Source organism: Dichotomopilus funicola (assembly GCF_033296635.1).
Source record: "Dichotomopilus funicola strain CBS 141.50 unplaced genomic scaffold C8A04scaffold_63, whole genome shotgun sequence".
Classification (NCBI taxonomy): domain Eukaryota; kingdom Fungi; phylum Ascomycota; class Sordariomycetes; order Sordariales; family Chaetomiaceae; genus Dichotomopilus; species Dichotomopilus funicola.
In genome coordinates, this window is record NW_026944084.1 from 41,616 (window position 1) to 63,253 (window position 21,638).

Here is a 21,638-nt window from a genome sequence, read left to right on the forward strand (position 1 = left end):
CTGACACACATGCCTACAACTTAATCTCCTCCTCTCCCTCCTCCCCCTCTCCCTCCGCCACATCCACGACATTCGCATACGCCGCCTGCTGCATCGCCTCGACCTTGGCAATCTCCTCGCCCGCCCACTTCAGCCATTTGTCATACGACGCATCCTCCAGCTGCATGCCGACCTGCAGGTTGTTCTTCCCAAAATACGCCCCATACATACGCGCCTCCTCAACAGCCACGCGCCGCTCGATCTGTTCCTGCTGACGCAGCTTGTAGAACTCCTTGCGTGCTTGGTCGTAGGCGGCTTCTTTGGACAGGCCGGTGACTTCCATGAGGTAGAGTTGGCGTTGGACGACGCTGTTTCCAACCAGTTATTAGCCATGGATATCCTTTATAATTGTCAGGGTAGAGAAAAAGACAGAAAAAGATTACCTCTCCCCACTCAAAGCCATCCCCGGCTGTCTCAACCCCCTCCCCCAATCCCTCCTCCTACCATCCAACCCATCCAACTCCACCACCAACCTCGGCCGCGCCAACTCCCACGGATGATCCCTAAAAAACTCCTGTCGTAACTGATCCTCCGGGTGCACGATCCGCTGCGGCCGGAACATATTCCGCGGTACGCCCGTCTTGAGTTGTTTGGGCGCGCGCGAAGTGGGAGGCGGTGCATGTTGGACTGGATAAGGACGGGTGAGGACCTCGGAGGGCGGGATGTTGCGTAAAGCGTGCACCCAGGCTGGCGGGACGGGGGCGGCGCGGCCGGGGATTATGGGCTCGCCCGCGCGGGCGCGGGCGGTGTTGTAGACGAGGGCGGCGGTGAATTTGCGGCCGCGGACCATTTTGTTTTCTCTGGGACTCGTTCTGCCCTATCTCTTATGCGTATTTCTTCTTGGATTTCCCCCCTCTCCCCCTCTACTTGGTGGTGGTTGATTTTGGTGTTGTCTCTCTTGTTCTCTCGAGGTTGGGATGTTCGGTTTAGAGGGGTCTCGTTCGGTCAATTGGTCGTCATAGTGCACGTGGCGAGACTGTGGAAGACGTCCTCGTTCGGTGGTATGCGCGCTGTCCCTGCTCTGGCCTGGCGTCGTGGTCTTTTCAAAAGTTGAATATCGAAATCGTATGTCCAGCAATGGTGGGTCCGGTTCTCGGTTCTCATTGTAAATTTCGAGCTTGAGCCGGCATGCAAGTGGGGCAGAAGCTCAAATGCCCCACTAAATTTTGCTGAGATTGGACTGAGCACGGCCAAAATTTGTCCCCCACCGAAATGCCAAGACATCCATTGAAGCCCCCACTGTGCTCTCACTTCAGCGGGACTTGACTTTTCTCGCGGCTTTACTACCTATCTAGGGTATGTAAAGTTCCGGCCTCAACACCAACACCACACCACGTGTGTGCCCTCCCGCAGCCTACACCCCCGACCTCTCCCGACACACACGCCCCGGACTGCCGCAAGGACCGCCTGCATTCGGGGCCAGAGGCTGGGTAGACGGCAGGCCACCATGTTGGACCACAGCTCATGAGAGTCCCCAGCCGAATTGACGGGTCGATATGCGGCGCCCTCCCCCTCTTGCAGCACCACCGTCCCTCGCCGTCGTCGAACCGGTCTGCCTCACCTGTCACCACTCCCGCTACGGCTGCTACGGCCTCTCTGCCGATTCCGGCCGGTTCGGTTGGTTATAACCCCGGTGGAGCGTGGGTTAGTCCGGGTTTCCACGGCCAATATGGACATACTCGTTCGACACGGGGCTTTGGGAGCATCGGCAGCGTCTTGCTGGGGGACAAATCGAAACCGAGCAATTGTCACAGACAGAGACATGGACACACGGCCAGAGCTTCTCCAACTTCCGGGCCAAACCACCGCTCGCTGCTATCTCTGCCGGCCCTCCGTGTCACGCTCCCGCAGAGACACTCCCACGCCCATGCCCACTTCAGCAGCCCCTTTGGCCCCTCTGCCTTTGGGCCCTACGCGACACATACCGCTGCGGCTGTCGAGTGTCCTCCTCCCAGTTCAGACTTTAACCACGAGATCCCTTACCCAACATACCACGAAACTCGCGAAACCCACGAAACTCGCGAAACCCACGAAACCCACGAAACAACACCGACTACACCGACAACAACCCCCGACCCTCCTCCACGTCGCAAGCGCAGGCGGCAAACCCAAAATCTGACCAAACAAGAACTGCTCGACCTCATCGAACCCTACGATGACGAAGAGATCGGCCCCGTCGACGAGTACCTCCAGTACATCCGCGACCCCTACATGCGCGGCTACGCCCAGCCCGACACCCAGCACTTCACTTTCGTGCGCAGCACCGAAGACCACGACTACCCGAACCTCGACCAAGTCATCTCACCCCGCGAAGAAGACCAAAAAGCCCTCTGGGAACTGCGCTTCGCCGTCCTGACCCGCCTGCGCAGCCCGCACAAGATCGCCCTCGACCGCCTCTACGACATCTACCGGCGCGTGCCGGAACCGCGCATGCTGTACATCCACGCCCGTCTGCGCCACCAGTTCCTGCGCGCCCTCGGCCAGCCGACATCGCAACACCGCGACCCGGCCTCCATGCTGCGGTATTTCGAGGTCATTGCCGACGTCAAGAACACGGGGATTCCGCTGACGACTGCAGAGTGGAACTGCACCATCGCTTTTGCGAGTCGCTATGTCGGCGCCGTGCGCGAGACCGAGGTCGAGGCCTCGCTCAAACTGTGGCGCGAGATGGAGGTCGACGCGGGGATTCAGGCCAATAACGTCACCTTCAACATCTTGTTTGATGTCGCCTGCAAGGCGGGCAACTTTGTGCTCGCCGAGATGATTTACCGTGAGATGGAGTCGCGCGGGCACTATTATAATCGCTACCACTACACCAGTCTGATCCATTTCTTTGGGTTGAAGCACGAGACCAGCGGGGTGCGCGCCGCGTTTCGGGAGATGGTCCTTGCGGGGGAGATGATTGATACGGTGGTGCTGAATGCGGTTATTGGGGGGCTGTTGAGGTCGGGGGAAGAAGGGCCGGCTGAGAAGTTGTATGCGCGTATGAAGGAGGTGACGCTTGGTGAGGCCGGCGCTGAGACTAGCTCTGAGACCAACCCTGAGACCAATGATGGGAATGACGACTACGGTAACAACCACGACGGCAACATCGACGACAAAAGTGACATCGACAACACCAACACCAGCAGCAGCAGCACCACCACCACCAGTAACAGCAGCAGCACCACCACCAGTAACACCAGCAGCAGCAGCAGCAGCAGCAGCAGCAACATCGGCACCCCCAGCAGCATCCCCATCCGCACGCCCACCTCCGACCGCGCCGTAACCCAAGCCCTCCTCATGTTCGCCAAAATCGCCCGCCGCCACCCCTCCTCCCACGCCACCCTCCAACGCCTGACCCCCCTCACCCCGGACATCCAAACCTACCGCATCCTCGTCAACCACTACGGCGTCAAACGCGGCAACCTCGCCCGCGCCGCGTCCTACATCGACGAAATGAAATTCTTCCACATCCCTTTGCACCACGCCATCTTCCTGGCGCTCTTCAAAGGTTTCGCCACGCACGGCGGGGTCCCCCGCTCGGCGTGGAGTGAGAAGCGGTTGTTGGGGATTTGGAATGCGTTGCTTGATGCGTTGGATGGGGGACATGCGGAGGGGGTGGAGATTCGGATGTGGTTGGCGGTGTGGGCTTTGAGGGCTTTTGCGAAGTGCTCGGGACGGGAGAGGGTTTTGGCGGTGTATGATGCGTTGAAGGCGAGATGGGTGTTGGGGGAGAGGGAGGAGATGTGGATGGTGGAGTTTTTGGGGGGGATTGTTGGTAGACGTGATAGACGGTAGCATAGACGGGTTGTTCTCGGCTGGTTGGGTGGCAGGGCAGTGTTGGATTGGTTAAGGCTGGAGGGCGCTGTATATATACCCATACAGGATTCAAGGGCTGGCCGGATTTTAAAACTAAACAGTGGGGGGGGCTGGAACCGTTGGCATAACCACGATCACATCACGACGGCAATGATGGGGCTGAGTGAGGTACATGTACCAGAGGGTGGGGGGCCTGTGTAATAGTACTGTGTGTAAAAGTGTAAATAAGATATCCTGGCATATGGTGGACTGGATGTACATACGATGGATGACAAGGGAAGAAACGGCCAGTCTATGGAAAGTCAGGTCATGGAGGATATCAGCAGGAATTGACTGGGCCTAAGATCTAAGATCTAAGATCTAAAATCACCTTCATTCTATCCGTACAGCTAGTGAGCTTGAAGAAAGAACTGGGACCCATTTAAGGTGGTCGAGATGGGCAAGATCAGTAGGTCTACATCACCATAAAAACATATTTGTTTGATCTCAACAGGAATATATATGGCCATGGCCGAATATAGGAATAACTAGTGGGTTGGCCATCTCGGGGCATTCATTGGGTTGGGTATGATGTGGTGTTATCCTCGCTCCTGAGCTTGGAAGAAATAGAACAGCTGGGAAATTTGGGATTATACGGGGATGGGATCCCCCAAAGCTCAGGAGAAACTGAAAAAGAAGATGGGTTTCAGGTATGATATGGGGGTTGGATTCTCTCAAGTAAGAACAGAAAACCCCCCATCTGTTTGAACGGAGAGTGAGAGCTACTGATCACATCGATTCTGTCATGCATGCTCGTATGCCTGGAATTTGCTCTCGTCCCGGTGTATTTACAAATACAAACAGCATCCCTCAGTGTAGATACACTCGTGTTGGATCATCTAATTATCTATTTATATTTTCGGGTTGGATCAAACGTCGATCAGCGAAGGCAGCGTTTAATGCTGCCCATCGCCTCGCCTTTGCAGTTATACTTGACAGGAGAGAAAGGGAGAATTACATGACGAAGACTAGCACAGCAAAAAAAGAAATTAAAACACCACGGTTTTGAGAGGGCCCGTCAACACAACAAGCATCTCACTATGCGCTCCGATGATACAATAACTACCATAACACTGCAGGACAACCCCAGCCACCACACCTCTCGCCTCTCACCTCACACCTCAACCCAATCCCAGCTCATTGGAAGCGCCCAACCCAGCTCCTCGCTTAACGAGAAACGCTTCCAGTCAAAGCATCCGTCTATAATTGAATGCTCCGAACTTAACAGAGGGGGGGACCGTGCACTTGTCACAGAGTGTTCCATAAACCTTCGATTGGGACGATCACACGCTTCCAGGCGTCAAAACAACAAGGGAACAGAACCGCCCACTGCAACTGCAACTGTAACTGCAACTGTAACTGTAACCTTGGTTCCGGCCCCTGGAAGCGGGCTTCCACGTTTGGCTGGGTGGGAAGGTTGTTTATGCGCTGCGTGTACTGGTGGGTGTACAAGGCGGTAAGTGGAACGGGTTCGGAGTAAATGGAACGCACACCTCGAAATGGAATGGAATCAATGGCTGAATGGGACGGGAGGGCGGTTTGGGGGCTACGAGTGAGGGAAGTGGGATGGGGGTCGCTCTTTCTTAGTTTCTTCCTTTCCTTGCGCTGCACTGCGATGGGTGATTGGTTTGGCGGTGAGGTTATGCTTGACGGGTCGTAGTTTCCTTCTTGAAGGCTGATGTGATTTTAACTGTGCATTCTTCTCTCTCCCTTTTGGTCAGAGAATTTCCTTGTTTTTGACCTTTTGGCTGTCCGCAATAATTCCTTGTATTAATTGCAACATTCGCCGCCTATTTTGGCCTAATCTCAATCAATATATTTCCCGCCCCTCCAAAGAAAGCTTCCATCCCTTCTCCCGTCATGCACGTGTCAACCAACAAGTCCCACGCTGCTGTAGCCCGTGGCATTGGCGATCGCTCGCAGCAGGACCACGTTTCACGGACTTCCCGTCGCCCCAATGAGAGGCTAGTCTCCCTGCAGGCCCAGCCATGCTCGGGACTTGGTGGCCGTTTTCTTTTTTACTTTTCCTGATCTACTTTCCGAAGCCAAAGACAACAACGACGGTAGCAGAAGGGCTCACGCATGAATCAAACCCGCATTTACCACGGGTCTCGGCCGGGGCATGTCGCGTGCGCTGTCTGTTGTATGGACCAGTCGTTTGCTAGCGACTTCTTGTGGCCTGCTTCCGCGGGTTGTGATCGTCCCTTTTTGTTACTTGATTCCCTCATTCGGATTCCCATTAGGCTATTTTCTCATGGCTTCCACGTTTGTTGGTTGTGTATTCTCATATCGAGGGCGGGGTTGCCGTGTCGTTGATTCGGCTCGGTTGGGCTGATGTGCTTGTCGGGATGGGATCCTGTTATCCCGATATGACGAGAGGGAAGAAGAAGATGGAAAGAAGGGGTCTTTGATCCGCTGCCGGGGTTCGACTTCCGCACCTGGTCAAGGCAGGCTTGGGGTTCCATCGTGATGCTTGACCATCGTCCATTGCATCCTCAGTGAGGACCACGGAAATGGAAAGGGACCCCCCATGGAATTCAACGCACACATATTGCTCCCCTCCTACACGTGTAGCCGGTCCCAGATTTGGTACCCCCGGCAAGCCACAGGTCCCGGGACCACACACTCTCTGGTAACCACCCCTCCGTGGTTTCGGACCCGTTCTGATCGCCCAACGGCGCTTCGACAAACGCTTCCCGGGTATTACCCGTCAGCCGTTTGACACCGGCGAGGCCGTTCATCTGTTTCTCTCTCTTCCTGACTATCTGACTTAGACCACACACTACTCCCCTTATACGTCAACACGTACCTGCGTTTACGTGTGCAAATTGTTTCCTCTGCTTATACATCGAGGCCACACTCTTGTTTGTGAACCGGCAACCCGAGTATGACGAGGCGTCCTCAAAGCCGGATGTCTCACACATAACGAGCCTCAGCTCGGACTCACCCTATGATGGCTGACTCGATGATGGCCGCAGCGGCAGACCTTTCACGAGGATCTGTCCTTCTATCCCTCTCTCTAGCTACCGCCGGCTTCGCCTTGGTCACAACGTTTGTTCGCTTCTACGCCCGGCGGGGCATCGATGGCGGGTTGCGGGGGGACGACTACGTGAGCGGGGTGGCGACGGTGAGTTGCCTCAGGCCAAACCTAAAGGAAAAAAGAAGAGTGATATCTGACATCAAACAGGTGATAGCCCTCCTCGCAACCATCTTCGGCGTCCTCGAAGGCACCGCCCCCGACGGCCCCCGCGCGATGATGTTCAACGTAATCGGCCAGCCCTGGTACCTGGTCAGTGTCACGCTCAGCAAGATCTCGATCTGTCTGTTCTTCATGGCCCTGTTGAAGCGGGCGCGGGCGCGGCAGTGGCAGGTTCTCCTCGCGGGCCTGATTATTTTGATGGCCGCGACCAACTTGGCGCTGGCGCTGGCGGTGTATCTTCGGTGTCAGCCGCTGGCGAAGGTGTGGGATGGTGCGGTGGTGGGGAGTTGTGCGGATCCGGCGATTCAGACGGGGTTTGGGTATGCGCAGGGAGGTATGTATCTTTTATTTACTGGGAGGTGTTTGTTATGAGGCTAACTCGGACAGCGTTCTCGGTGTTTTCCTGGGTCTTCCTCGCGCTCTTTTCGATGCTCATCATCCGCGATCTTGCCCGGGGTCGGCAAGCGGCCTGGCCATTTTATGCAACCTCTGTTCTGGGTTTCATGTAAGGCTTTTCTGTCTGGGGGTCTCTCGACCTTCGGTGGCTAACTAGAATCCCATAGCTCGGGCGTATTTGTCATCGTCCGCACCGCGCAGACTTCTCAAACTACCGACACCAGCATATACACGGTGCATTTCTTCTATGCCTCGCTCATGGCCAAGTATGTCCCACCCACCACTTCCTAACCCCCCTCTACTAACCACTCACCCCGTTCAGCCTCGAACAAAATCTCGCCCTAACCACATCCAACATCCTCACCCTCGGCCCCCTCTTCTCCCCCACAACCACCTCATCCTCCACAACCTCTTCCTCGACCACGACGGTCCACTCCCAAGACCGCCGCAAACGCCGCCGCCGCCGTAACCGTAATCCCTATGGCTCCTCGTCCTCGCGGCGCAGCGGCAAGTCCGCCGCCGTCCTCGGTAGTCACACCAGTAATAGTAGTGGTGCGCTGAGTGATATGGGGAGTAGCACCAGGGCTATTACCCAGGCCGATGAAAGGGAAAACGGGAGGGCGAGTTCGAGGGGGAGTTCCCGAGGGGATGAATCCAGCCCATACCCCCGGAGGGACGATGACAAGGACGAGATGGCAGGTGGAAACGGGGTAGGGGAGATCGAGCGAAAGAGAACAACGCACCTAATTATCGAAGGGCCTGGATACCGCAGCAACAACAGCAAGAACAACAACGACCCGGATCACATCCCAGGCCACGACCTCGCCGACGGCCGGCGTATACCAGCCCCACCATTCCACACTACATCATCCGGATACGCCAGCGACGATAGGCGAGACCTGGAAAGAGGATACAATTCTCTTTCTGATTCTGACTCCCAGGACGGCAGCGAGGATGACGGTGATTATGACGAGGGAAGTGAAATCGACCTCGACCTAGAACTATCAGCGTGGCCGCGGGGGATTATTAAAACGGTTAGTGTGGAGGTTGTGGAAGAGGTTAATGAGGAGTATGTCGCTGCTGTTGCTGCTGCTGCTGCGCACGCCCGGAGTATTTCCAATACCGGAGGCATTACCCAGAACAACCCTGATGGGAAGAATCCGGGTAGTCGGGGCAGTGGTGGTACTACTGGAGTTGGGAATAGCACGAAAGGCATCGGGCGGAATAGTGTTACTATTGCACCGAGGGTGGTGGGCGCGGGTGGAGGGGGTGACAGGCTTAGTGGGGGGAGTGGGATGGAACAGGACTGGGAGGCTATGTTGAGGGCTGGGCCGCCGAGGTGATTTACTCTCCTTTGTTTGTCTTCGTCTTGTTCATTTCTTTTGTTTAATTGGGTTCGTTTCGGTTGGTTTCGGTTGGTTTCGGTTGGTTTCGGTTGGTTAAGTCTGGGCTGGCTTGGTGAAAATAGGGGGGCGGGGTTTTACTATACTAGACGGGTTGGGTGTTGGGTATTTGGTCGTTTAGCGAGGCGTTGGTAGAGGTTGTTTATCGGGCTTGGGTACTGGGTGATGATGTATATGTGGATGGTGAATGATCGAGTCCAGTGGTGTTAAAGGGGTTGATAGACGGGTTTATCATGCACAGTTATCTATGCCTTATTTATGTCGTCCTTGCTCTGCTCGGCTCTGATTGAGTATAGGGTCGGCGTGCGAGTACATTTCTTGGGGCGTTTTGTGTACGTTGTGAATATTTATATGTCAGAAAGGTAGTTGGGCTGTCCTCTCTTTGTGTCTCGGACTTGAGCGCTGGGATATATCTCACTTGGTGGTCATGTTCATGTTCAGGTCACGCCCATCGTCATGTTCGGGGTATGCTCCAAGGTATCCAAGCTGATCAAATACATACAAAAATACACATCCCAACCCTCTTACACACCCCCAACCCCCGACTTAAACCTTCGCCTGCGCAGCCTTCATCATCGGCAGCGTCGCCGTCATAGCCCACTCATGCGTCTTGGTCCGACTCCTGACCCTCTTCGCCTGCTCCGCCGTAAACCCCCTCGCCTCCACAGCCGGGTTATACCCCAACCCATTCACCCTCCCCACCGTCTCCGAATCCACCGTCACCGCCTCCTTCCCATCCGCCCTCCGATACACCGTCACCACCGCCGCCCCGCCCAACCCCAAATTATGCTGCAACGCCCACTTAGTCTTCGGCACCGCGCGGTTATTCGCCCACCCACGCAGATGCCACACCAGTTCCGCGCACTGCGCAATCCCCGTCGCGCCGAGCGGATGGCCCTTGGAGATGAGCCCCCCGCTGGGGTTGACGACGAGTTTGCCGTCTCCCTTGCCGTCGCGGCCCTGTCCGCGGTAGGTAATCCCGCCGGCGCGGACGAGTTCGTGGGCCTTGCCGGGGGCGGAGAAACCCAACGCGTCGAGCAGGCAGAGCTCGTTGGCGCTGAAACAGTCGTGCAGTTCGCAGACGGCGAAGTCCTGCGGGGTGAGGGATGGGTCGGCCTCGTGCATGGCGGTGGTGGCCGCGCGGATGGTCATGTCGCGGCCCACGAGGTCGATGGCGCTTTGGGAGAAGAGGGAGGGGGAATCGGTCGCGAGGGATTGGCCGGCGATGAGGATGGCGTGGGAGCGCAGGTGGGGGCGGGCGTCGAGGAAGGATTGGGAGACGAGGATGGCGGCGGCGGCGCCGTCGGAGGTTGGGCAGCATTGGAGTTTGGTGAGCGGGGGGTGGATGGGGGTGGAGGAGAGGATTTGGTCGAGGGTGTAGACGTCTTGGAATTGGGAGTAGGGGTTGTGGACGGAGTGGGCGTGGTTGATGCGCGCGATCTCGGCGAAGTCCTCGTCCGTGGCGCCGTATCTACGTCGGTTAGTATTACCACTCGAGCATGAAAAGGATGAAAGGAAGAGAGACAAAGAGAAAGAGAGACAAAGAGAAAGAGAACCCACTTCTCCATGTACTCGCGCCCGGCATTGCCAAACATCTGCGCAGCCCCCGGCGCCTTGGACAGCCCCCGGGTAGTGGCCATCATGGCATACGTGGTCCCCAGCGGCGACTCACGGTCGTTAAAGAAGCTCTGGAGACTGCCCGGCATCATCTTCTCGAACCCAACGACCATGACACAATCGGCGGCACCGGCCGAGATCATGTTGCGGCCCATGGCCAGACCAGTCGACCCCGTGGAGCAGTTGTTGTTGACGTTGTAGATGGGGATCTGGGTCATGCCGAACTGGTAGAAGACGCGCTGGCCCGAGGTCGAGTCGCCGTAGCAGTAGCAGGCGATGCCCTGCTCGACGTCGTCGTAGGTCACCTGGGCGTCCAGCAGCGCCTTGATGCCGGCCTCGTAGCCCATCTCGGTGTAGTCGACCTTGCCGCGGGGCTTGATGAACTTGGTCATGCCCACGCCGAGGACGTAGCACGGTTCTTTCGGGCGAGGCATGATGTATTAATGTTTGTGTTTAGCTGTGTGGTGAGTATGAGGGAGTATGAAGTATGAAAATTAGTGATTTCGAGTTACGTTGGTATGGTGGTTGATGGATGATGAGAATGAGAATGAAGGGAGAAAGAGGAAGATAATTAAATAAACGAAACCCCAACCTTCCGTCCCATCAAGACATCATCCCATGTCACGACCTTTGCCCGATCGGCCCCTGTCTCGGCAACGGTCCCCGCATCTGGGGAAGTGTGGGGATGCGTTGTGCCGAGGCAACTTGGTTGACTGTAACTACATAACTAGTAGCACCGAGGTGGCGATTGAACATGTTACAGTTGACATGAGGATACTTGATTCAGGACAAATCAACTTGAACATTGAAGAGGTAGAGTAGCGGCATTCAATCCCATTTACTGACAGGAATACGAGAGCCTTGACAGAAGGGTCCAGACAGGAGGCAATGCCGACCCTGGGACACCGAGAGCAAACTGTCGGCTTTGGAGGCCAAGAAGCGAACCCCAATGTCGGCTCGATTGTCTCGCTTCAGATCGGGAATCACCCGGTCAAGCACCACGGAAGCATGCCGAACGGGAGCGCCCGGACTTTCTCCGAGCCGATTGGGGACCCCACAGCGAAATGTGGAGTTGCTATTCATGTAAGGGTTAGGGTTGAAGTTCATCGGGGAGATCAAAGTTGCATTTTCGGCAATGAAAAGGTTGTACTATGTAAAAAGCATTCTAAATTCTCAATATATCGCAACTTCCATTACATTATCAACATATCCGCCTCACCCTACCCCCTTCACCCCCGTCGCTCCGTCACCCCGTCGCCCCCAGTCCAATTTACTCCTGCACACCACCCGGCGCGTTCGAGTTGACCGGGCCCTTGGCAGTAATGAGCCGCAGATCAACCTTGACAAGCTCCCACTCGGTGAGGATCGAGGGGAATCTCGACGTCTTGACATACCACGGAACCCCTGCGACCGTATTAGTTTTGGAACTCACTCTCAAGAAAGCCCACCAAGGAACAAGAAAGAAAGGAGAGACGGGAGGAAAACTCACACTTCTCAAACCCCCCACTAACCTCCTTCCTGGCAACCCACGTCCAATCCCCCGTATTCAGCCCCTCGCCCTCAAAACTCAGCGAAGCCAGATCCTTTCTCGATCCATTCCCCACCGTGTGAAGCTTCCATGACTTGTACTTGACACTTTCGGCCGCGTCGTCTGCATGGTACGTGTACACCAGCCGGTAGGCGTCGCCGACTTTTTCCTTGTCGCTGAGGGCGTAGTATCCCGGCACCGGCGGCGGGTGCGGGTGGGTTGGGACTACCTGGAGGGTGCCGGGGTTTTGGGGGCCGGCGCAGGTGGTTAGGTTGGTGCTGATGCGTTGGAAGTCTGTGTAGCGTGTTAGTGAATAACCCTTTTCTTTGACAATTTTTTAATGTTGGAAAAGGGGGAATACGTACGATCCTCCGAGTTATACGGCGGCAGGGTCACGCCTGGGGAGTAGTAGTCGACCGAGTTGTTGCCGCGCAGGCGCTGGCCGTTGGTGATCTGGTTGCCGCCGTCGTAGGTGAAGAAGTAGTCCGTGGCCTGGACGGCGGTGGCGTAGAGCGCGACGACGGCTGTGAATTTCATTTTGGCGGTTGCGTTGAGTTGTTGACTTTATCAAGTCGATGACGACGTTAGTGTAAAACTATAAGTATGGCGTTCTGGTGTATTGTATCCTAAGACTGTGTACGAATGTACTTGTGGAAGCGTGAGTGAGTGAGTGAGTGAGTGAGTAATCATCAGAAACAAACAACAGCCCAAACCCATCTATTTAACAATCTCACATCTCACATCCCATCTCAAATCCCCCATCACCAGCAAACGGCACGACGATCCTCCCGCTTACACCTCTCCTTCCCTACCGCCCTCCCGCATTGGCGCGTTGATGTCACTTGCATTCCCATTCGCAAAAGCCTGCAAAGCCTGCAAACCGACACGAGAAAAGCCAAGACCTGCGCCTGCAGTGTCCCGGGGTGTGGTGCGGCACCTAACTGGCCCTGCAGCCCAAGCAGCCCCAGGCCCCTGGTCGGGGTTTGCGCAGTGGACGGACATCCATCGCCCACGCTACGCGCTGTCGGTTGCTCGACGCTGATAGGAGCCAACCAGCCTGCTTGGTTGGGCGTCCCTTGGGGGCGGACCTGGTGACCTCGTATTCGACCATGACGTCGAATCTTTGCTGGATGAGGCCCTGGCATTTCTTGCCCGTTTCTTGCAATTCCTTTGGATGAAAAAGTTTGGGTGAGTTTGGATCAGTTTGGATGGGATCGGCAGATGCGGAGAGAAACACGAAAAAAAAGAGAGAAAGGAAGGATCGATTTCACCGCTTCGGATCCTGTCGTTCGTCCCGAGGATTTTTTTTTTTTGGTGGCTTTTTGGCATCTTTTTGGTAAGTCATGTCTCAGACGGCATTAAGGCACAGGACGAAAATAAACATGGGACCCCCAAATCCCACGTTCCCGCGCTTCTGTGGCTTGCCACATCACAGATGCCACTGCCACTGCACATCTATAGGATCAGCACCGACGACAACGTTACTTCAACAAACACCATCCATGATTCAGATCCTCGGTGCCATTCGTGATCCAGACCGTCGATGCCATTCGTAAATCGGATCCCCAATGCCATCCGTGATTCAGATCCTCGATGCCATCCATAACCCGGATCCTCAACGCCAAGCATCGATTCCCATCCTCAATCCCGGATCCACGGCATCAACCTCCCTCCCTCACTTCGCAAAATGCAGACACTTAGTATACGCATACGACAAAAGCCCCTGCTTCCCCATCTCCCCGCCAAACCCGCTGTCCTTGATGCCCGAGAAGTAGGCGCCATAGTTGGGCCGCTCAAAGATATTGATCCAGACCCCGCCCGCTTCCAGCCGGCGCGCGATGCGCTCCGCCCTGGCCAGGTCCCGCGAGTACACTGATGCGCCGAGCCCGGCGTTGGATAGGTTCGAGCGGCGGATCACGTCGTCTTCGGAGGTCCAGGGGAGGATGGGGAGGACGGGGCCTGGTGCGTCGTGTACGTGGGTAAGTAAGTGGTGGACAAGGAGAATACGGGGAGGAAGCAGTGTGATGGGAGTTAGACGGAAAGACATACCAAACTGTTCCTCCTGCACAAGCACCGACTCCTCCGGCGGCCGCGACACAATCGTCGGCGGCAACCAGAACCCCTTCCCTTTCCCCTGCTCCCGTCTATCCGTCTGCCCGCCCGTGACAATATCGTACCCCTTGGCCTTACAATCCTCCACAATCCCCTTCACCACCTCATACTGCACCTTATTATCCAGCGGCCCAAACACGCTCGGCGACAGCCCATCCTCCTGGATCGCATACCGCGTCTCCACCTCCTGCACCAGCCGCGCGAGAAACTCCTCGTAAATACTCTCATGCACGTAGATCCGTTTACTCGCGACACACACTTGTCCCGCATTGAAGAACCCACCACTAGCCACCGCAGGCACGGCCACGTCCAAATCGGCATCCTCGCACACGATACAGGCATCATTCCCCGCCAATTCCAGCGTGAGTTTCTTCAGCGTCTTTGCACACGCCTCCATGACTTTCTTCCCAACAGCAATAGTACCCGTAAACGAGATCTTGGCAATCCCCGGGTGCAGCGTCATGGCGACGCCCAACTCAGCGCCGCCGTTAAGGGCCTGGAAGACCCCCGGGGGGAGGATGCCGCGGCTGAGTTCGGCCCAGCGGAGGACGGAGTAAGGAGTGTGCGGGGAGGGTTTGACGATGACACAGTTGCCTGTGACGAGGGCGGACACGACTTTGATGTTGGCCAGGATGAGCGGGAAATTCCAGGGGCAGATGGCGGATACTGTGCCCAGGGGGATGTGCGTTGCTAGGACGCGGGTGTGGGCGTCTTCGTGTTGGATTTCGTCTTGGAGGGCGTTTTGGGCTGAATACGTCAGTCTCTACCTGCTTTGACGCTTTAGGTTCGCCCCTGAGAGAAGAGGCAACTCACAATAGTAAAGACACTGCGCCACGCTCCCCTCAACATCAATATCCGCCAAGATCTTCGACTTGCCCGTCTCCCGCATCAGAATCCCCGCCAGCTCCTCCTTATTCTCACGCAGCACATCAGCGAGCTGGACCAGGCATGCCTGGCGCTCGGCCACGGTAGTCTGGGACCACGCTGCAAACGCCGTCTGCGCGGCCGCCACGGCGTGCTCAAAGTCCTGCGTCGATGCCACAGGGCACTCCCATAGTTCCTCTTCGGTCCGCGGGTCGGTTACCCGGTGAGTTTCGCTGCTGCCCCGCAGCTCGTCGTTGATGATGTTGTGGAATTGGACGGACATGGCGGGCGGTTGTCGAACTTATTCGCGTGGTTTATTATGTTGAGGCTCTTACCTTGTCTCTTCATGGACTACCAGAACGAGAAACGAGAAAGTGGTGTTTTCTCGACCTCGACTCTGAGGAAAGAACAATCCATATTCAAACCATCCAGAGTTCCAATTTAATGCACCAGCAGCCCGCGTGTGGAAAATCGCCCGATTAACGCGTGGAAATAGCCCAATTCACACGGCTGTTGTTAAATACCCGGCGGTACATCTTTTCCACTGCATGTCGAGCCAACAGACCCCGAATCCATAAATGCGGAGTAAGGAGGGGTTTCATTGCCGTGAATTCGGCTGAGATGGCGCCTAGCGGGGACGGCCTTGTTTTATATGCGGGCGAACGGATCTCGTTTGTCGAATTTGGTGGTGTTGATTCCATCCTTAAGGTCTGGTCCGTCTGAACTCATGGTTGGGGAACTGGAGGTTTATATTGGGGGGTTGTCGAGTCTAGCCGTGTCGAACGAAGTTCACTCAGCCTTGATTTGATACCCTTTGGGGGTTTAACAATATGGATTATTTATTGAGTAAGACAATGGGTTACTCATTGAGAATTGAAGCTCCGGCGGTCGTAGAGCGCGAGTCATGAATCTCGAAATACGTTCGTCTCATCGAGGCACTTCGAGACAATAACCGACGTTGAGTTGATCGAGCCATCGTACATATTGCGGAATTGGCAGTGAATGTTCATGAAGGAGGAGGGAAGGGATGTATTTTTGAATTTTCAATTCGGCAATTCTAGGATTCAGTTAATGAATGCGTCGGTTCGGTGAGACGGTTGCGATGGAATGGACATAATTAACGTGTCAAGGAAGAGTGATGGTGGGGCCCAGAATCTCAATGCAGTGGACCCTAACCCTTGCGCGAGGCGCATAAAGCAGGAAGTTTCGCTCCCAACATACCGGCACATATTATGCAATAAGTACCTACATAGTGGATGGCTACTGAAACAAATGCCTCACCATCATCCTCTTGACTTTCAGACTACCCTCCGAATTATTGTACTCCAATTTCAATTCACAACTCCTCAATGGTAAGTCCTCAATGGTAAGTATGGAGGTGCCCGAAACCCCACATCCCAACGGCGGCTGGCGAATGCCGGAGCCGGCCGAAACCAATCAGCGTGCGTCTCTTCATCAGCGGGTCGGATAGCGGGGTGCCCCGCCATCTGTCGATAAGCTCCGCCAGGAGCACTCAGAGGAGGTACGAACCAGCAAAAATATCCATTCCATTGCAATGTCTCGGCCATTGGGGGATTGGAAATCCAAGAATGGAAAAGTGGAAGTTCTCTTAGTTGCGGGGCTTCCTAATGCCAAAACGGAGATTGGTTCGACCTGGAAACCGGAGCTCTGCGGAGTGCGGGGAGTATGCAGCTTCTTGTCGTACTGTAGGTAGCTTGAACGACTGAGAACGGACATAAGAAGCAGGTGACGTTCCCTGTGCCTAAGTGGCTTGCCACCCGATCACTTGCCTTCTGCATTATATCAATACCTAGTACCTATCAGTTTCTGAGGAACCTTTCTTGTTGGACGAAGGCTCTTGCAACAAATCAAGACCACCCAGACTTTCCGCCACTTGCTATCAATCGAACGAGCGTCCATTACCACCATCGATTTCTTGTCTTACACGTCGATATCGGAATGGGAGACCGAGCACGATCTGGCTGATAAACACCAGATATCATAATATCTCGTCCACATTGAGTGATCCACAACATCAGCGACAAATCTCTCGTACAATCCATAATGGCGCCCTCCGCGGTCTCGACCGAGCCCGCCTCAGTGCCGGCGAGCAGCATGAGCTTCGCCTTCGACGACGCCCTCCGGTTCTACCTCAACGGCACCCGCGTGGTCATTGACGAGATCGATCCCGAAGTCACATTGCTCGAGTACCTTCGGGGTATCGGGTTGACAGGGACCAAGCTGTGCGTCTTCCCCCTGCAATTTGCAAAGTCAAAGAGAAGAAAGAAAGAAAAGGCTAACATTACTTCCCTGATACAGAGGCTGCAGCGAAGGCGGCTGCGGCGCCTGCACAGTCGTAATCTCCCAATACAACCCCACCACGCACAAAATCTACCACGCCAGCGTCAACGCCTGCCTCGCACCGCTCGCGTCCGTCGACGGCAAACACGTCATCACAATCGAAGGCATCGGCAACGTCGAGCGGCCGCACCCGGCACAGGAACGCATCGCCAAGAGTAATGGCTCGCAGTGCGGGTTCTGCACGCCGGGGATCGTGATGAGTCTGTATGCGCTGCTGCGGAATAATGAGGCCCCCGATGAACATGATATTGAGGAGGCGTTTGATGGGAATTTGTGCAGGTGTACGGGATATAGGCCGATTTTGGATGCGGCGCAGACGTTTTGTGTTAAGAGGGAGGGGAAGACCACTGCTGGTGCTGGTGCTGCTACGGCTACCGCAGCAGCGGCGGCGGCAACGGTAGGGCCGGATGGGTTAGTGGGGGCTGGGGAATCGGCCGGGGAGTCGTCTGGGTTGTCTGGCAGCTCGACGAGTGTATCGCCTGGGGATTCGAGCGACAGTTTGACGGAGGATTCGACTGATCTGACATCCAACATCTCTTCGGCGCCTAGTGGATGTGGAAAGGCCTCGGCAAACGGGGGCGGTGGGTGTTGTATGGAGAAGGGGGGCAAAGGGGGTGGGTGCTGCATGGACACCCCCAAAGACCAGCCTATCAAGCGGTTCACGCCACCGGGGTTTATCGAGTACAAGCCGGACACGGAGCTCATCTTCCCGCCGGCACTCAAGAAGCACGACTTCAAGGCGCTCGCGTTCGGCAACAAGCGCAAGAAGTGGCTGCGCCCCGTGACGCTGGACCAGCTGCTCGAGATCAAAAACACGTACCCCAGCGCCAAGATCATCGGCGGCAGCTCGGAGACGCAGATCGAGATCAAGTTCAAGGCGCTGCAGTACCCCATATCGGTGTATGTCGGGGACATCCCGGAGCTGAGGCAGTACTCCCTTAAGGACGACCATCTGGAAATCGGCGCCAACATCACGCTCACCGACCTTGAAGGCGTCTGCCAGGAGGCTGTGAAGCACTACGGCGAGCGCGCGGGTCAGGTATTCACGGCCATCCACAAGCAGCTCAAATACTTTGCGGGTCGGCAGATCCGCAACGTGGGCACGCCAGCCGGGAACCTCGTCACGGCGTCCCCGATCTCCGACTTGAACCCGGTGCTGCTGGCCGCGGGGGCTACCTTGGTCGCGAAGCGTCTGGGCAGCGACGACATTGAGATCCCCATGTCTGGCTTCTTCCAGGGCTACCGGCGGACCGCACTCCCCGCCGACGCTGTGCTGGCCTCGATCCGAGTCCCACTAACGAAAAAGAACGAGTTCTTCCGCGCTTACAAGCAGGCGAAGCGACAGGACGACGACATCGCTATCGTCACCTCTGCCCTCCGGCTGCAGCTGAGCAGCGACAGCGACACCGCCGTGGTGGAAGAGGCAAGCCTGGCCTACGGCGGCATGGCGCCAACCACGGTACTGGCCAAACAGGCGGGCGAGTTCCTCGCGGGGAAGAAACTCGCCGAGCTGGAGACGCTGGAGGGGGTGATGAGTGCCCTCAGCCGGGACTTTGACCTTCCCTTCAGCGTACCCGGCGGCATGGCATCATACCGGAAATCACTAGCCCTCGGTTTCTTCTACCGGTTCTACCACCAAATCATGGAATCCCTCGGCAGCAACGAAACCGACACGCAAGCAATATCCGAAATCGAGCGGGAAATCTCCACCGGCAAAGAAGACCACGCCGCGGCCGAAGCCTACATGCAAGAAACCGTCGGCCGGTCTAACCCACACGTGGCCGCGCTCAAGCAAGTCACCGGTGAAGCACAGTACACAGACGACATCCCGCCGCTGAAGAACGAGCTGTACGGCTGCCTGGTGCTCTCGACCAAAGCCCACGCCAAACTGCTTTCTGTCGACCATACCCCGGCGCTTGATATCCCCGGTGTGGTGGACTACGTCGACAAGAACGACTTGCCGAGCGCCCGCGCAAACCGCTGGGGCGCGCCACACTTTCAGGAGACGTTCTTCGCTGAAGACGAGGTGTTCACCGCGGGGCAGCCGATCGGGTTGGTGCTTGCTACCACCGCAGCGCGGGCGGCGGAGGGAGCGCGGGCGGTGAAGGTCGAGTATGAGGAGTTGCCGGCGGTGTTTACGATTGAGGAGGCGATTGAGCAGAAGAGTTTCTTTGAGGAGTTCTTTCGGGAGATCAAGAAGGGGGATGTGGAGGGGGCGTTTGGGACGTGTGATTATGTGTTTACGGGGACGGCCAGGATGGGCGGGCAGGAGCATTTTTATCTGGAGACGAATGCTGCTGTGGTGATTCCGAAGCCGGAGGATGGGGAGATGGAGATTTGGTCGAGTACTCAGAATCCGAATGAGGCGTACGTTCTCTTTCCCCTTCTCTCTTCTGTTCTACAAACACTTGGCACGGACACTCGCTGACTGACAACTACAGACAAGCATATGCCGCGCAGGTGTGCAATGTGCAGAACAACAAGATCAACGTCCGGGTCAAGCGCATGGGAGGCGGGTTCGGCGGGAAAGAGTCGCGATCCGTACAACTCAGCTCGATCCTGGCCGTGGCCGCGAAAAAGACCAAACGGCCGGTCCGGTGCATGCTCACGCGCGAGGAGGACATGGTCACGACCGGGCAGCGTCACCCCTTCCTGGGCCGGTGGAAGGTCGGCGTCAACAAGGACGGCAAGATCCAGGCCCTCGACCTCGACATCTACAACAACGCCGGCTGGTCGTGGGATCTCAGCGCTGCCGTATGCGAGCGTGCTCTGTCCCACTCGGACGGTTGTTATAAGATTCCCAACATCCACGTCCGCGGCCGCATCTGTCGCACCAACACCGTGTCCAACACCGCCTTCCGCGGCTTCGGCGGGCCCCAAGGCATGTTCATCGCCGAGACCTTCATGGAGGAGGTCGCCGACCGTCTGGGCATCCCCGTCGAGAAGTTCCGCGAGATCAACATGTACAAACCTCTAGAAGAAACACACTTCAACCAACCCCTGACCGACTGGCACGTACCGCTCATGTACCAGCAAGTCCAAGACGAATCCGACTACGCCGCCCGCCGCGAGGCCATCACCCGCTTCAACGCCGAGCACAAGTGGCGCAAGCGCGGCCTCTCCCTGATCCCCACCAAATTCGGCATCTCCTTCACCGCCCTCTGGTTCAACCAAGCCGGCGCCCTCGTGCACATCTACCACGACGGCTCCGTCCTCGTCGCCCACGGCGGCACCGAGATGGGCCAAGGCCTCCACACAAAGATGACCATGATCGCCGCCCAAGCCCTCGGCATCCCCATGGAAGACGTCTACATCTCCGAAACCGCCACCAACACCGTCGCCAACGCCTCCGCCACCGCCGCCTCCGCCTCCTCCGACCTCAACGGCTACGCCATCCACAACGCCTGCGAACAACTCAACGCCCGCCTCGCCCCCTACCGCGCCAAACTCGCCGCTGCCGACCCCAACCGTGACCCTTCGATCCCCATCCCCCTCAAAGAAGTAGCCCATGCCGCCTACATGGACCGCGTCAACCTCTCCGCCCAAGGTTTCTACAAAACCCCCGAAATCGGCTACTCCTGGGCCACCAACACGGGTAAAATGTTCTTCTACTTCACCCAAGGCGTCGCCGCAGCCGAAGTCGAAATCGACACCCTCACCGGCTCCTGGACCTGCCTCCGCGCCGACCTCAAAATGGACGTCGGCCGCTCCATCAACCCGGCTATCGACTATGGCCAAATCCAAGGTGCCTTTATCCAAGGACTCGGACTATTCACAATGGAGGAATCCCTTTGGTTGCGCGGCGGGCCGATGGCGGGGAATATGTTTACGCGGGGGCCGGGGGCGTACAAGATACCGTCGTTTAGGGATATTCCGCAGGTGTGGAACGTGAGTTTGTTGAAGGGGGTGGAGTGGAAGGATTTGAGGACTATTCAGAGGAGTAGGGGGGTCGGGGAACCGCCGTTGTTTATGGGGAGTGTGGTTTTCTTTGCTGTGAGGGATGCGTTGAAGGCTGCTAGGGGGGGATTTGGGGTTGTTGCCAAGACTGTGACTGACCCCAAGAATGAGAAAGGAGAGGGAGAGGGAGATAAGAAGGGAGAGGGGGAGAAGGAGGATGGGCTGCTGAGATTGGACAGCCCGGCCACGCCGGAGAGGATTCGGTTGGCGTGTGTGGACCCGATTATGGAGCGGTCGAGGGTTGTGGCGAAGGAGGGGGAGAAGAGCTTTTTTATTGCTATTTAGTTCATTAGCTATGCAGGGGGTGGTTTGGAGGGGAGGG

At 56.5% G+C, this 21,638-nt stretch overlaps 7 protein-coding genes across 7 annotated transcripts; 3 read left to right on the top strand and 4 right to left on the bottom strand.

The window, feature by feature from the left end:
* Positions 1 to 13: 13 nt before the first annotated feature.
* Positions 14 to 829, bottom strand: C8A04DRAFT_31255 (mitochondrial ribosomal protein S25-domain-containing protein; the record flags this gene model as incomplete). Its single annotated transcript, XM_062781697.1, has 2 exons — positions 14 to 347; positions 423 to 829. 2 exons carry the CDS (start codon positions 827 to 829, stop codon positions 14 to 16), a joined length of 741 nt encoding a protein of 246 aa, XP_062634529.1.
* A 674-nt stretch (positions 830 to 1,503) lies between these two features.
* C8A04DRAFT_39294 (uncharacterized protein) lies at positions 1,504 to 3,819 on the top strand (the record flags this gene model as incomplete). The annotated part of the gene is made up of 3 exons (XM_062784534.1): positions 1,504 to 1,752; positions 1,798 to 3,014; positions 3,231 to 3,819. The coding sequence occupies 3 exons, from the start codon at positions 1,504 to 1,506 to the stop codon at positions 3,817 to 3,819; spliced, it is 2,055 nt and encodes a 684-aa protein (XP_062634530.1).
* Positions 3,820 to 6,847: 3,028 nt separating this feature from the next.
* On the top strand, positions 6,848 to 8,817 carry C8A04DRAFT_39295 (uncharacterized protein; the record flags this gene model as incomplete). Its single annotated transcript, XM_062784535.1, has 5 exons — positions 6,848 to 7,006; positions 7,067 to 7,412; positions 7,466 to 7,583; positions 7,642 to 7,740; positions 7,797 to 8,817. 5 exons carry the CDS (start codon positions 6,848 to 6,850, stop codon positions 8,815 to 8,817), a joined length of 1,743 nt encoding a protein of 580 aa, XP_062634531.1.
* A 606-nt stretch (positions 8,818 to 9,423) lies between these two features.
* Positions 9,424 to 10,928, bottom strand: C8A04DRAFT_31258 (thiolase-like protein; the record flags this gene model as incomplete). The annotated part of the gene is made up of 2 exons (XM_062781698.1): positions 9,424 to 10,348; positions 10,438 to 10,928. The coding sequence occupies 2 exons, from the start codon at positions 10,926 to 10,928 to the stop codon at positions 9,424 to 9,426; spliced, it is 1,416 nt and encodes a 471-aa protein (XP_062634532.1).
* An 836-nt stretch (positions 10,929 to 11,764) lies between these two features.
* C8A04DRAFT_39297 (uncharacterized protein) lies at positions 11,765 to 12,559 on the bottom strand (the record flags this gene model as incomplete). Its single annotated transcript, XM_062784536.1, has 3 exons — positions 11,765 to 11,898; positions 11,984 to 12,316; positions 12,388 to 12,559. 3 exons carry the CDS (start codon positions 12,557 to 12,559, stop codon positions 11,765 to 11,767), a joined length of 639 nt encoding a protein of 212 aa, XP_062634533.1.
* A 1,138-nt stretch (positions 12,560 to 13,697) lies between these two features.
* Positions 13,698 to 15,281, bottom strand: C8A04DRAFT_39298 (aldehyde dehydrogenase; the record flags this gene model as incomplete). Its single annotated transcript, XM_062784537.1, has 3 exons — positions 13,698 to 13,981; positions 14,072 to 14,881; positions 14,948 to 15,281. 3 exons carry the CDS (start codon positions 15,279 to 15,281, stop codon positions 13,698 to 13,700), a joined length of 1,428 nt encoding a protein of 475 aa, XP_062634534.1.
* Positions 15,282 to 17,062: 1,781 nt separating this feature from the next.
* C8A04DRAFT_39299 (Molybdopterin-binding domain of aldehyde dehydrogenase-domain-containing protein) lies at positions 17,063 to 21,601 on the top strand (the record flags this gene model as incomplete). Its single annotated transcript, XM_062784538.1, has 4 exons — positions 17,063 to 17,241; positions 17,318 to 17,770; positions 17,909 to 19,726; positions 19,801 to 21,601. The coding sequence occupies 4 exons, from the start codon at positions 17,063 to 17,065 to the stop codon at positions 21,599 to 21,601; spliced, it is 4,251 nt and encodes a 1,416-aa protein (XP_062634535.1).
* Between the last annotated feature and the right edge of the window lie 37 nt (positions 21,602 to 21,638).